Source organism: Mizuhopecten yessoensis, unplaced genomic scaffold (assembly GCF_002113885.1).
Source record: "Mizuhopecten yessoensis strain PY_sf001 unplaced genomic scaffold, ASM211388v2 scaffold10185, whole genome shotgun sequence".
NCBI classification, from domain to species: domain Eukaryota; kingdom Metazoa; phylum Mollusca; class Bivalvia; order Pectinida; family Pectinidae; genus Mizuhopecten; species Mizuhopecten yessoensis.
In genome coordinates, this window is record NW_018408421.1 from 388190 (window position 1) to 403027 (window position 14838).

The 14838-nt window shown below is 36.1% G+C and overlaps 1 protein-coding gene across 1 annotated transcript; it reads left to right on the top strand.

Annotated features, from left to right (window-relative positions):
• Nucleotides 1-102: 102 nt before the first annotated feature.
• Nucleotides 103-12917, top strand: LOC110459685 (exosome complex component MTR3-like). The gene is made up of 9 exons (XM_021512053.1): nt 103-262; nt 1197-1251; nt 1927-2005; nt 3640-3814; nt 4913-4973; nt 5357-5442; nt 6749-6808; nt 7583-7693; nt 9067-12917. Exons 1-9 carry the CDS (start codon nt 179-181, stop codon nt 9181-9183), a joined length of 828 nt encoding a protein of 275 aa, XP_021367728.1. The 5' UTR covers nt 103-178; the 3' UTR covers nt 9184-12917.
• The last annotated feature ends 1921 nt before the right edge of the window (nt 12918-14838 follow it).

Here is a 14838-nt window from a genome sequence, read left to right on the forward strand (position 1 = left end):
CAATGGTTTCTTGTCATTATTATTTACATTTACAGCCGCGTCCGGATTCTGTAACGTCTCCTTATGTACACATTATTATTAGTTTGTTAACACTACATCCGGGTCGGCGAACAGTGGTTCTCCCCATGTGACAATATATAGGTCAAATAGACACCAAAGTCTGTAATATATTGACATAATGCCAACTGATTCAAGACGCTTAACAGGACCTGAAGAAACGAAGAGTCCATATGCATATGTTAAACAAAAGAAAAAACTTCAGGTATACGAATTTAACTACTGACATGCCCGTATTGGTTTCTCATTTCTGCTTCCTGGTTCCATCTTGTCATTCATGTCATTGACATAAGATAAGATGGCATTATATTTGTTTATAATATAATATGTCATGTGTAGTAATATTTATAACAAAGGTTGACATTTTTGTCTTGAAGTACACGATATCCTCTCACTTCAACTGGCGATGATTAACAGGATCGAACTTTATAATGCCATATTTTGGGTCGATTATACTATTCAATAAATTGAATTGCATTCTATTCGTTAAAAAGGTACACGTGATTTGAAGTCATAACAACACATCTATCGCATTGTATCATATATAATAATAATTTATAATTATTGTTATCACATATAAGATATATTTGCATAAGAAAATGCAATTAATTGCAGAGGTTAAACAATGAAATAAATATTTAATTAAGTATCACATTTTGCTTGATTAGGGTATTTTGCTTATTGATAAAACAATATTTAGCATTGGCCATGGCAATCCCAATGAAAATTCTATCTAAACATTGTTACAGTAGTCCTTAGAACCAGGATAACCAGAAAAACCTAGGCATTAACTTACAGGCCACAGAACAGATTGACTGCTTTTTCAAGAACTGAAAAGCAATATGATGTTTTTTTCTCGTTTGTCTTTCTGGCATTGGTTAGTTTTTTTAAATGACAAAAAATAAGAATATATCAAATATGACCTAAGTTTATTCAATGATAAAATTCATCTAGACTTCACACAGGTTTGATTCAAAGTAGTTTCAACACAAGGTCCAGATGAGCATTGCAGGTGGATTGGGACTCTCTGTTCATAAAAGACCTTTTTAATTTCCACCATAATGCTCGCTGGATAACAGTTGTAGCTTGATTAATGAGTGTACATTGATCGATTATACTAAACTTATATTTTAAATTAGGTCCTCACAGGAAAGAGACACGATGGGCGATCTCCAGAGACACTCCGGCCTATATGTAAGTACTGTGGCATAATTAAAGGTCATTGTTGTTGTACATAAATGATTTGTGTTGTCTGGGATATGACAAGACAGAGAGGATTCAATTCTGCTGTTGAATACATGATTGCAGATCTGCAAATATTACCTCGCTTAGCATAAAGTGCCTGTGCCCTTCTTAAAATAGATATTGTGCATTGTCCAACATTTATTCATCAAATTTTGCGTTAACTCATTCACCCCTGAAGACACATTTTAACTCTTCCAATTCAAAGGCTGGAATAGTTCATTCTGGGATGAATAAGTTAAATAATTTCTGTAAGAAAATATCATGTAAATGTTCTTCACCTAGCTGTCTTAAAGGTCAAAGGAATCCATTATACCATAGGGGCATGCAACTACTAATACTATTGATCTTATTAGGATGTATAAGTTATCAAGTGCCTGAAAGTCTAACAGGATTAATATTATTAGAAGTTGCGTGCTCCTGTGATTATGCTGAAAACTTTAACAACATATAAATAACCATAAAAAACATCTGATCTCCAAACATCTGTTTCTAACTTACACATGATAATCTAGGCTATTCTGGATTTCTTTACCTCAATATGTATGATAATATATATATATCTATCAATTAAAGTAATTTCAGGATGTTTACTATGCAGTGACATGATGCTATTTCTGTTAATAGTCCTGAAGGCAGATGTAGTGAGTCAGGCGAGGGGGTCAGCCTACATAGAACAGGACAACACCAAGGTCATGTGTGCAGTGTAAGTAGTGTATAGTAATACATGTACAATACCGTAATTACTTTGTAGGGTGGAGGGTCAAATGGGGTATTTACATTTAAGGTAATACATATTCTACCAGTATATCTTTCTTAAGGATATTCTATGATTTGTGTTATCACCCTTAAGGATATCTATCTATATATCATATAACAGGCACCAAAATGGCTTTAATGCGGAGGGAGTTAAGTGTACGTGCGATACTTAGCTTTGGTTAATCCCAGTTGGTAGGGATTGATGCTTTAAATGCCTATGTTCCGCACCTGTTGAATATATGATTGCTGATGCAAATTTCAGCTCCTTATTCTGTGATTTGTGTTTAGAGTTTATCTCCCTTAAGGATATTACAGTTTGTGTAAAGACACCATCCTTAAATTATTCAGCACAGGATCTTGCCACTGTCAATAAGGAGGCATGGTAGTTTAGTGGTAAGACGCTGGGCTCGTGACCGAAGGGTTGCAGGTTCGAGTCACGGCACTGTGTTGTATCTTTGAGCAAGATACTTTACTCCGCTTGTTCCAGTCTGCTCAGCTGCAAAGGAGTATGTGGTTGGGCAGTGCTCGAATTGTTAAAAACTAGCTGTGAGCACCAAAATGGCAGCACCGGCTGTATGCTCCCCAGGGAGTTGAGAAAGGTATTGGCTGGTTGCAAAGGCCCTATAACCAAGGATAATAATTTGTGAACCACTTTGAGACGACCTATGAACTAGGTTTTGATAAAATATCATATAAGAACCTTGAATAATTATAATCATACACTTAACCTAGGTTGCTATTTAGAAATTTTAAATGCATATCACAAAAATTTAAGATATATCTGTACCCTGCCAGGGAAAGCAACAGGCCCAATATCAGTACCCTGGGCCATTTGGTTATTGAGAAGAAGTTGTTTGAAAATTTTAAAACATTTGACCCCTGTGACCTTGAAAGGGGGTCAAGGTCACTGGGGTCAAATGTCTTAAAATCTTCAAGCAACTTCTTCTCAATAACCAAATGGCCCAGGGTACTGATATTGGGCCTGTATATGTAGCATGCTGGGATGAAGGACTACCAAGTTTGTTTAAATGAACGACATTGACCCACTTTCAAGGTCACAGGGGTCAAACGTCGTAAAATCTTCAAACAACTTCTTCTCAATAACCAAAAGACCCAGGGTACTGCAATAAGGCCTGTAGCATGCTGGGATAAAGGGCTTCCAAATTTGTTTGTTCAAATGAATGACTTTGACCCACTTTCAAGGTCACAGGGGTCAAATGTGGTAAAATCTTCAAACCACTTCTCAATAACCGAAAGGCCCAGGGTACTGAAATTGGGCCTGTAGCATGCTTGGATGAAGGACCACAAGTTTGTTCAAATGAATGATCTTGACCCACTTTCAACCTAATGTCCTTGTTGACATTCAAGGTCACAGGTATCATATGTTTAAACTTTTAATAGGTTCTTATGAATCAAACACTGATATTCTGCCTGTAGCTGTATTTTAGTCCACTTTTAAGATTACAAGTGTGAGATTAATACCAGGTGAGCGGTGCAGACCCATTAGCCTCTTGTTGAATTTATCACATGCTTTTTTAAAATCGAAAGCTAAGTTTCAAAAGTTTACTATAAAACCTACAGGTATGGTCCTAGGGAAGTGGGACGTAAGGAGGACTTCAGTATGAAAGGTATCATCAACTGTGTGTTTAAGTACGCCACATTCTCGTGTCGATACCGGCGCTCATACCAACAGGACAGCGAGGAGAAGGATATGTCTGTACAGCTATTGGATGCCCTGGAACCAGCCGTGTGTATGGTGAGTTACGTCCCACCTTTATCTGACGTAGGATGTCTGTAGACATGTATGAGAAACTTGTGAATTGGTTTTCATGTGTCAGGTCTAGCGAATTTCGGTTCCTGCACATGTTGCTGAGATAGGATGATTTGTACGCATGTTGTGACATCGCAGATCGGGACTCCGTTGCTCCAGAAATCTTGTACTCCAAGAGAATTTATTGAGATCAGCTGGTCACATTCCATATGAAAAAGTTTTAAAAAAATATAAAATATCCAGCCTGCATGGAAATTGTCTAGTCATCAAATTCTTACATGAAAGTTGTTGGTGATCAAATTTTCAGATACGATGACATCAACATGACCACATGGTCACATTTGTTAACACTCAGGTGTGTGATCAGGCACGTACTATAATCCTACTGGCAACAAAAGGAAAGGGTGGTTTACTCTTGTTCTGTTGGAATATTAAAAAAAAAAAAGTCATTAAACACAAAAGTTATGTGTTGTTACGTGGATATTTATAAATCTTTAAACTATTTTCTAATTTCCAGGACAAAGATGAAGGTAGATCAGTTAAAACGATTTATGATTTAGGATATTGATTCCTTACAATAATTGTTGACTCAAATGGGGGCTGGCCATGCATTTTTCCACTCCTTCTACATTTGTTGCTTGTGAATCTGGGTTGTAAATTGTTGTGTCTTTGGGGGCAAAGACTTGGCAAAAAGGAGTAGGAATGTAGCAAAACTGGTCTGGGTCGATTGTGGGCGACCAGATAGCTCAATTGGTAGAGCATCCGTCTAGAGTTCAGAGGGTCTCGAGTTTGAACCCTGGTGTGGCTGTGCATTTTTCCACCTCCTGTTACAATAGTACACATGTTCATTAGTAGTATTGGTATTTTGTTCAGAATCATATTCTTCAATCCATTCGACACAGTTCCACACCATGCTCTGAAGACGGCCCCCCTTTCGCCGAAACATGTCAGCACGTAGGATGTGAATCAAACATTACATTTTGTACCAGATTCAGTGGTGTTGTTGCTCGTCATTTCTACTTTCATTTACTCATTCCACACAGTGTATAGGCCCGTATCAACATTCTTTGTTCTTTTTTTCAGCACAAATTTCCCAAAGCTCAAGTGGATATATATGTAACAGTTCTACAGAATGATGGTTCAGGTAAGATCTAAATCATCTACTGGAGTGAAGGTTGATGGGTAATTATCTGCTGAAAATGATGGTACGTTGTAAGTAGATAATGTAATGAAATTAAAGCAGCTAGATTATTTGAGCTGAAAGTGACTAGATCATCTATTGTAGATAATGGTGAATAGATTTTCTGACTCTTCTGTAATACTACGGCCAACGGTTGAGTACACCTAACTGTAACATGATGACAGACTGAATTCAACACAACTGAACAGTTTTACTCACAACATTTGATATCTACAACCGTAAACAACAAATGCAAGACTCTAAGAGATTGTGTTTTCCTAATATAACCAACAGTAAGCCTTTATTATTTATGCATGTATATTAATAAAGGGTTGTTGTTCTTACAGCATTGGCAGCAGCAATAACGTGTGCTTCTGTAGCCTTGGCCAATGCTGGAGTCGACATGTACGACCTTGTGGCGGGGTGTTCTGTGGTAAGTTTGACCTTGTTGCAGGGTTTCTGTGGTAAGTTTGACCTTATGTAGAGATGGACAGGGTGATCTGTGGTAAGTTTGACCTTTTGTAGAGATATATGACCTTGTGACAGGGTGTTCTATGGTAAGTTTGACCTTGTGAAGAGATAAATTACCTTGTGATAGGGTATTTTATGGTAAGTTTGACATTGTAAGTTTGACCTTGTGTAGAAATGTGTGACCTTGTGATATGATGTTCTGTGGTAAGTTTGACAGTGTATGTTTGACCTTGTGTAAAGATATATCACCTTGTGACTGTGTGTTCTGTGGTAAGTTTGACAGTACATGTAGGTTTGACCTTGTGTAGAGATATATGACTTTGTGATAGGGTATTCTATGGTTAGTTTGACCTTGTGAAGAGATAAATTACCTTGTGATAGTGTATTTTATGGTAAGTTTGACATTGTAGGTTCGACTTTGTGTAGAAATGTGTGACCTTGTGATATGATGTTCTGTGGTAAGTTTGACAGTGTATGTTTGACCTTGTGTAAAGATATATCACCTTGTGACTGTGTGTTCTCTGGTAAGTTTGACACTGTAGGTTTGACCTTGTGTAGAGATGTATGACCTTTTGACAGTGTTTTGTGGTAAGTTTGACCTTGCGACAAGGTGTTATGTGGTAAGTTTGACCTTGTGACAGGGTTTTCTGTTGTAACTTTGACCTGTTGTAGAGATGTATGACCTTGTGTTAGGGTATTCTGTGGTAAGTTTTATGTTGTTAATACATATTTGACCTTGTGACTGGCTGTTCTGTGGTAAGTTTGTCAGTGTAGGTTTGACCTTGTGCATAGATGTTTGACCTTGTGGCAGGGTGTTCTGTCGTAAGTTTGACAGTGTAGGTTTGACCTTGTGCAGAGATGTTTGACCTTGTGACTGACTGTTCTGTGGTAAGCTTGACAGTGCAGGTTTGACCTTGTGCAGAGATGTTTGACCTTGTGACAGGGTGTTTTGTGGTAAGTTGGACAGTGTAGGTTTGACCTTGTGCAGAGATGTTTGACCTTGTGGCAGGGTGTTCTGTGGTTTTGTACTTTTTGAACAATTATTATAAATGTAAATCAAGAAAATATGTTAGTTTATAAAAGATATCCCTATTTATTTACTAATTTTCGAAGCTGCAGTTAAATTATAATATCTAATGAATATTTTTTTGTATTAGACACAGCTCCCATTTGTGCAGAAGAAAAAGAGTTTAATCAAACTTAGATTTTTGAGATGCAAATATTGGTTATTCTTGAAGAAAATATACATTTTGGTGATTTCTTTTTAGAGAATTGCTGACAATCTTGTTCTTGTGGACCCCACAGAGAGTGAGGAATATAAATCTCAGGCAAGTTGTTAAAATTGTACAACCTAATAATGTCCACACACGTTCACAAAAAATGGTCATTACTTCCATCAATGACACAGCTAGAATTTCCCTACTGATCACTTGTTGCAGGTGAATTCAACCTTCATTTCAAGCTTCAGTCACTATCTTAGTATTCCCACATGTATAACATTAAGAAAACATGTTATGGAAAATTGTAGGGTCTGGGAAACTACGTGTTACATTGATAATATCTACTCTACTGAATGCACGATGGGATTGCCATGAATTAATCACAATGTCCATCTATCCATCTGTTCTTCTGTCCATCTGTCCATCCATCTGTCCATCTATCCATCCACCATCTGTCCATCTGTGTGTTTTTCCAGAAGTTTTGAAATTTCCCAAACTTTTACAGGGTGATACACTATTGTAATCAGATGTGTAATACTGTATACTTTTGCCCTTCGTCCATGAAATCAGTTTTCGCCCGGCGTGAATTTCGCCTTGCACATTTAATAACTACCAGTAATGTCCAGTATGTTAATTATGCTGTTTACTTATGTAATGATATGCACCCTCAATACTGAGGTCAAAAAATTAGACGTAAGTGAAGATGTCCTGGTATACAGTAGTTGTTTAAAAACTTTCTAAGTTCAAGGTTGCTTACTAAAAATAGAACAGATGAAATTTACTGTGTGATTACATGTTGTTCTCCTGTCTGACCCACCAGTGTCCGTCTGTTAAGAATATTTGATGTATATCCTTCATGGATTTGTCTTAATTTGTTTACAGGATGACAACCCAGTGAACCATGGAAGTGTGACTCTGGGTTACATGCCATCCCTCTATCAGGTCTCGGCCATCACCTCCAAGGGAGAAATCGAGTTTGAGGTCATCAAGAAGGTGAGATATTATAACATTATATTTACATTTGCATTGCAACCCACTATATGAACATTACCAGCAGAAATGCATTTTATTTGAGTATGAAAGCAAAAACTCTCATGACGTATAACATGGTTTACTTATGACGTCATAGATTAACCTTGTTCAATGAGAAGCTTGTCGCTTTGCTTCAAATAACATGGAGATTGCCCCTGCGTCAAACGCTCCAACGACTTCAGTTAATTATTGGTGCCAATTTTATTTAAATAGAGCTGTTCTGCCAATGTTGTTTAAAGAACGACGCATATATACAAAATGCAGTAAATATATTACTTATTTAAGAACAAATGAATAAAATTAAACAATTGTTCTATTTTAAAAATGTAACTATATGGATTGAAGGGCATATTTAAATTTTCATGCCGGTATGAATATAAAAAAAAAACGCCATTCAATCTCTATGTGATCCCAGTGTCATATTGAAATTTGTAAAATTGAAATGTGTAGTCTTGATTAGGTGTGAGAAAGAAAAAGTATCAACTTTGTATTTGATAATCCATCATTACATCAAAGTGTTTGCCTATTGGAAATAATTTGTTTCAAACATCATGAGAAATCTGATAGTATCACTGCCTTGCCAACTATAAGTTATTGACTCTATGTATAAAGTGTTGACTGGGAAATTTCTGCCCAGTCAAACTTTTGCCCTTCGCTGGTAATATCCATGACAAATTCACCGTTTGTCCTCATTACAGATGACAAAAAAGGCATAAAATTAACTGCAGAAAACTTTCACGATAAACAGTATACAATGATGATGTAGTATCAAGGTCTTTGCAATGCTTGTCAATTTACTGATAGAAAAACACAGTCAACCAGTTTTTATACAAGCTTTTTTTTATACATTTGGTAAATATCATTGTTTAACGGGAGTAGCATGACACAATACCAGCCAACCAGGAGGTGTGAAAAATATCATTTTATGATCATATAGAATGTGTGTTCAATACCATAACACCTTTTAAAATAATACATCTTTTTTTTATGCAACAAGTTAGTGTTATACAGTAAGATGATATATCTATACAATTATTTGGTTGGTTTTATACCATTATGTTTAACATGACATGCTTGTACAACAATATTTTGGTTTCATACCTTATCTCATTCACCCTAGAAATCTCATTATGAAATATGTTAATCTTTAAATTGGAAGAATTCAAATGTGTTTTCAGGGGTGAATGAGTTAATTTATATGTCTTTATATAAGTTTGGTTATATGAAATTTAAGTTGTTTGCTGACTAAGACTTTTGATGTAACACTTCAGAGGTTGTTTTATAGTTGTTATCATTGTTGACATTTATGTATTTTATATATTCACTTTTTACAGGCAATCAACCTGTGTGGTAACACCTCTCAGACTCTCTACCCTGTACTCCAGAAGTGTCTCAATAACTCGGTAACTGATAAACTACACACGAAGAGAAATAACAGTATACAAACGTGATACTATACTGAACAGTGCTATTATAAGATTAGAAAACGTGCCTATCTGATGTGAGGAACAGTGTGACAGCAGTGTCGGCCTTATCAGTGCGATTTAACCTCGCTAATGTGAGTGACAATCTGCCAGCAGTGACGATCCAGTCAGTGTGATTTTGCCTAACTGTTGTGAGGGACAGTCTGATTTGGCCTGAATGTTGTAAGGGACGGTCTGACAGTAGTGATGACCTAATCGTTGTGATTTTGTCTAACTGATGTGCGGGTCAGTTTGCCAGCAGTGACGACTTTTCCAGAGTGATTTTGCCTAACTGTTGTGAGGGACAGTCCTGTTTAACCTAACTGTTGTGAGGGACAGTCTGACAGCAGTGATGATCTTAGCTTAAATGATGTGAGGTCAGTTTGTCAGCATTGACAACCTTATCAGTGTTGTTTAGCCTAATTTATGTGTGGGACAATCAGACTTAGCCTAACTGATGTGAGGAAAAACATGACAGCAGTGACGATCCAGTCAGTGTGATTCAGCCTAACTGATGTGAGGTACAGTCTGCCAGCAGTGACGACCTAATCCTTGTGATTTTGCCTAACTGATGTGATGAGACAGTGTGACAGCAGTGAGGTTTATATGAGGGACAATCTGACAGCAGTGATGATCATATTGTGTTTTTTTGCCTAACTGATGTGAGGGACATTCCTGCAGCAGGGATGCTCTGATCAGTGATATGCCTATACACGGTGAGGTCTGAGTTACATCTACTAAGCTTTGTCATTCCCACTTTAAGATTTTCAGTATGCCAAATTTTATAGATATAATGTGTGTCATTCTCACTTACTCCGATCATCAGTATTCTAAGTTTTACAGATCTAATGTGTGTCACTGTTGCCGTCTTCTGACCATGAATAAGTTTTACAGATGAAATGGTCGCCATTTTTACTGTGTAGGAACCAGATCACATGTCATAACCATGATCATATAAATATAATCATAGTGCTACAGTACAGCCGAATGTTATTGTATCTGTCCAGGATTTCTTGGGGAAAAAAATTAATCTCAGACTTTACCTTTTCTCAGAATATTTTTTATGCCGTAAACATTTGGTTTACAGTAAACCCCATTTCCTCCAATTTGGTTTATTCGAATACCCCTCATTCGTCGATTAGTTTGTTTGGTCCCGACTAAGATCGTACATATATATTCTTTGTAAAGTAACCCCAGATTAGTTTGTTTGGTCCCGACTAAGATCGTACATATACATTCTTTGTAAAGTAACCCCAGATTAGTTGAACCGTTATTCCTTGAATACTCTGTATTCCTCGAACAAGATTTTGCCCCTGACTCTTAATGGTCATATATGTGACTTGAGGCACAGGCTGCGGTCAACGCTCATTGTGCTTATACAAGTGTCGGATGGACGTCATATAATTGGAGGTTTAAATTTAACGGCAATATAATTAAGTAACTGTACCGGTACCCTGTTGTAACTGCATTATCATTTTGTGCGCATATTCATTATTTCCAGACGATGTTTTGACGTAGATGATTTGGCGGAAGTGTTAATTCACTGGGTGTGTAAACCATAATTCGGCATGGCAATATTAATTGGTATAATCACAAAGCAGATTCTTGACCAACTGAAACTTGGATACGTTGTGATTGTTAATTTTGTTATCAATCAACAGTATGATATACTTTTGATATTTTGTAAAATTTAGGTAGCCAATTACAGTGTGGCAGACTATGTCAAAACGACAAAAACATTACACATGCAGCTTTTTAATCTTATTAACTTTCTTAATACTGGTGGCTATATGTTTTCATTGTTTAATCTTATTAAATGCTCTCATCTTGATTAAGTATTTTTTTTCTTCTATCATCTACTATCTGCAATATTTGCAACTTGCTTGTACTGTCTATCTGTTGTTCCATCTGGGATAAAAAAATGACTGTCGGTCGAACCTCGGATTCGTCAAATACCATATATTCATCGAACTGTTGACCTGGACCCAACAAGTTCGAGTTAGTGGGTTTTTACTGTAGTTACTAATATAACTTTGAAACCATATACTTTAATCTTTTGAGACTGATGATCTTACAGAATGATATCTCCCACTACCTCTGTAGATTTCCTCCTGGCCGTGTCTGTGAATTAATCTGCTAGGCATTAGTAAACATTTTTGGCTACCTACTAGTGGGTAACACCCTGAACATTATTTCTTTGATCAATCTAATTATGACGTCAGATAACAATGCTTTGCGACGTGACTTTCATTGTGACGTCGTAGTTTATGGCAATTGTTTCCAGATTGAAAACAGGAATAATGTATTCCCTAGAGAAAAATTGGTTATCTAGATAAAATATTTGAATGTTTTTGGGAGAAAGAGGTCACCAAACTTGTGAAGGTTGATTTTCATGTTTATCCAACTCTCGTAAGTTAATTTTCAAATTGTAAAAGACACTTGGTTAACCTTGTGTCTTTATACAATTTGATATTAACTAACTCAAATTAGATAACATGATATAATTACAAGCAGCCATCACTTGAAGTGGCACTTCTATATCATTGTATGAATTTATAACAAGCACAATACATATATCATAACACTGGAAAAATCATCTTAGAATGAAGAAATAAAGAACTACGGTATTAGCTTTATTTAGAATTTGAAAAGTATTTCATAAGACATGAACATTTTATGGCAAAATTTATGCTTGGGTAAAATAATTATTTTAAGAAATGCGTTGATGCAGCTCAAGAGACGAATAATGCTCATATTAAATAAAATAAATTTATAAATTAGTATCTGCATTTCTTTTGTACAGTTCTATAAGTTAGTACGTATATGAATATACCTAGACTTCTTTTGTATAGTCCTTAGCTAGGTAAACCTACCATCCAAAAATGTTTTTATAATATCTTGGAAAGTAGTTACGTATTGCATATCATCGGGCGGCTAAAAAGCTGGCAGCCAAGATCAATTTGACTGATCATATACAATTATGCAAGTGTCACAAGTCCGTTTGCTGGATATAATATTACATTTACCATCGAATGGCATTGCTACTATATAACCCTACTAAAAGCCAGTTGGCATTTTTATAGACTATGTCATGGATGAATTGTTGACGTCACCATTATTATGACCTCATAATCGTTACATTGGATACCAGTATACGTAGCCCTCCCTGGGCGATTGCTATTCTATTCACTGAACAAGCATACACGACGCATTTACATCATTTGAACTAATTGCTGAATAAAAATAAGTGCAATTGAATTTTCTATGACATGAATAATTTATAAAATGGTAAATATAAGCATTTAACTGCAAATGCAATGATGCGCGCTAGCACTCCATGTTGGATTTGGCTTTGTGTAGTTGGCACGTTTTCAAAATATGAGTACATGGTAATAAAACTTAAAGTGACGTTGCGTGGGCCCCTGGGTCCCAGGGTTATATTTGTAACATAGTGGAAAATGCAATATTGAAACAAATTCTACTTCCTGCCTCCCCTGCTGTTTAGGGAAAGAAGGCTAGTAGTAAAAAAAATAAAAACATATCTGCAGTAAAATAAAAAAAATAAAAAATCTGTTTGTTTTTTAGCGGTTTTCTCTATCTCTTGTAAGAAACCATTTCTGTGTGCAATTTTAGAACTTTCCTCTATATATTGTATGAATTGATTTCCTCATGAAGCCCCAAAAATGGCTGTTAAGGGAAAGAAGGCCAGTAGTAAAAAAAAACGAAAATCATATCTGCAGTAGAATAAAAAAATATTAAATAAAGTCTGTTTGTTTTTTAGCGGTTTTCTCTTTCTCTTGTAAGATACCATTTCTGTGTGCAATTTTAGAACTTTCCTCTGTACCAAAAGAAAAATCTCCTGCATTGAAATAACAATGTTATACATTCATAATAAGGTTCATCTGTAATGTCATATTGGTAAAATACCATAAGATTGCAGCCGTTTAATGTTCTTTTTCAGCCAGCATTGGCATATGGCGTATTTTGTTAACAGTTTTGGGTTCTTTGTTGGCTACTACGGATTTAATATCCGGCAGAAGTGCTACTGCTAATTGAAGGTCGTCTTAAAGTTTGTTATTAGCGGTTAGAATATGAAATCTAGTAAGGAAATCTATAACTTTTTCACCGAGTCTTTGATTGTTATTAAAGAGAGACATGTCTAAGACATCAGTATCGGCCTTGAATTGTTTTGTGGAGGCCTCTCTGAGACTCGTCCAGATCTCATGGGAAGACTCATTTTCGAACCACACGTGTATATGTTTTTCCAAATGAAACGGAAATGCATGCTTCAATTTGTTTTCTCCTAACTCATAGATAGCACACCATGCTTGAAAGTGATTTATCCAGGCTTAATGATTTTGGGACCAATCCCCGTAATTTGTTCTAATTTCAACGGAATTCAGGAATTGGGCGCTTTATAGTAGTCTTTAAATTATCTTCCACTTGCATAATTATTATCTCTACCACTTATCAGATTCGGTTTTGCCGCCAAATATTTTAGTTTTTTTGAGTGAATTCACTTGGTTTTTTCTTGTGTATTTTGTTAAAATACAAAAAAAAATATCCTGTCATGAAAGGAACTATTATATGAATCTGTTATGGGTTTTTAGCGGTTTTGTATTGGTCTTGAACAAAATACCATATCGGCATGCAGCTTCTTGATATTCATTTGTATTGAAAAAAAGTGACATAAGTAGTAATATGAATCATGTCATTAAAGAGTTTCGCTTACTGTACTCGGAATGTGACAGCTGGGGTTGTACTCCTGCGCAGTTTAAGTTGCTCTTGCTCTGCAAGATTCTGCCGCAAAGAGTTTCCTGCCGAGGACGTACTGGCTGAGTTAGTACCTCTTGTGTTTACAACGCACGTGGATTCGTTGTGTAACAGTCCACTTTCGGTTTCGTGACGTTGGTGAGTTTAACAGACTGACAAGTGTACTACACTTAGAGAATTGGGTGTAACATGTTGTTGCCACTTTCTCATTGTATTATTGAAGGAGCTGACCATTGGTTTAACTTTGTCGTGAGACAATATTAAATCCTTTACCTTCTACCGAAGTTATTTGCAGTTCAGCTATAGGGATGGTTTCCCAATCACTGTCTTGGTCAGGTGTGTCTGCTATATTCCTGCCCATACGTCCTCTCTATTGAAAAACATATCCGCAGAAACAATAAGAAATAATTGGAATTTGTTATGCCTTTTTAGCTGTTTTCTCTTTCTCATGTAAGATACCATTGTGTGGAATTTTAGAACTTCCTTTGTATCCAAAACAAAACAACTATCCTGCAATGATATTATAATGTTATAGTTTCTCAAGAATGTGAATCTCTGATGTTATTTTTGCATTGAAAAAATACCCTTTCGGTGAAATTAGTAGTAATGTGAAAATGCTGTCAGTAACGGAGTACAGCTTCTTTATAAGCCATCATCAGAACCACTGCACTATAAAGTATGAATCTAAAACAAATCTGTCGTTTTGAATTCCTTTTATCTCGGAAAGCAGAACAGTGAAGTGGTCGAGATCTTTCTCTGCATTAAATAAATGATTTTACAGTAAAAACAAATAATGTAATTTCTAATATGTTTACTCAGCGAGTTTTCTCTTCATCTGTAAAGTACCATATCAGCATGGAACTTCCTGAT

Bases quoted from the DNA above. Each gene is read 5' to 3' on its own strand.
- LOC110459685 (XM_021512053.1), top strand. From the start codon at position 179: ATGCCAACTGATTCAAGACGCTTAACAGGACCTGAAGAAACGAAGAGT. The intron at 6,809-7,582 runs GCAAGTTGTTAA...ATTTGTTTACAG, and splicing joins GTGAGGAATATAAATCTCAG to GATGACAACCCAGTGAACCA. The intron at 7,694-9,066 runs GTGAGATATTAT...CACTTTTTACAG, and splicing joins AGTTTGAGGTCATCAAGAAG to GCAATCAACCTGTGTGGTAA.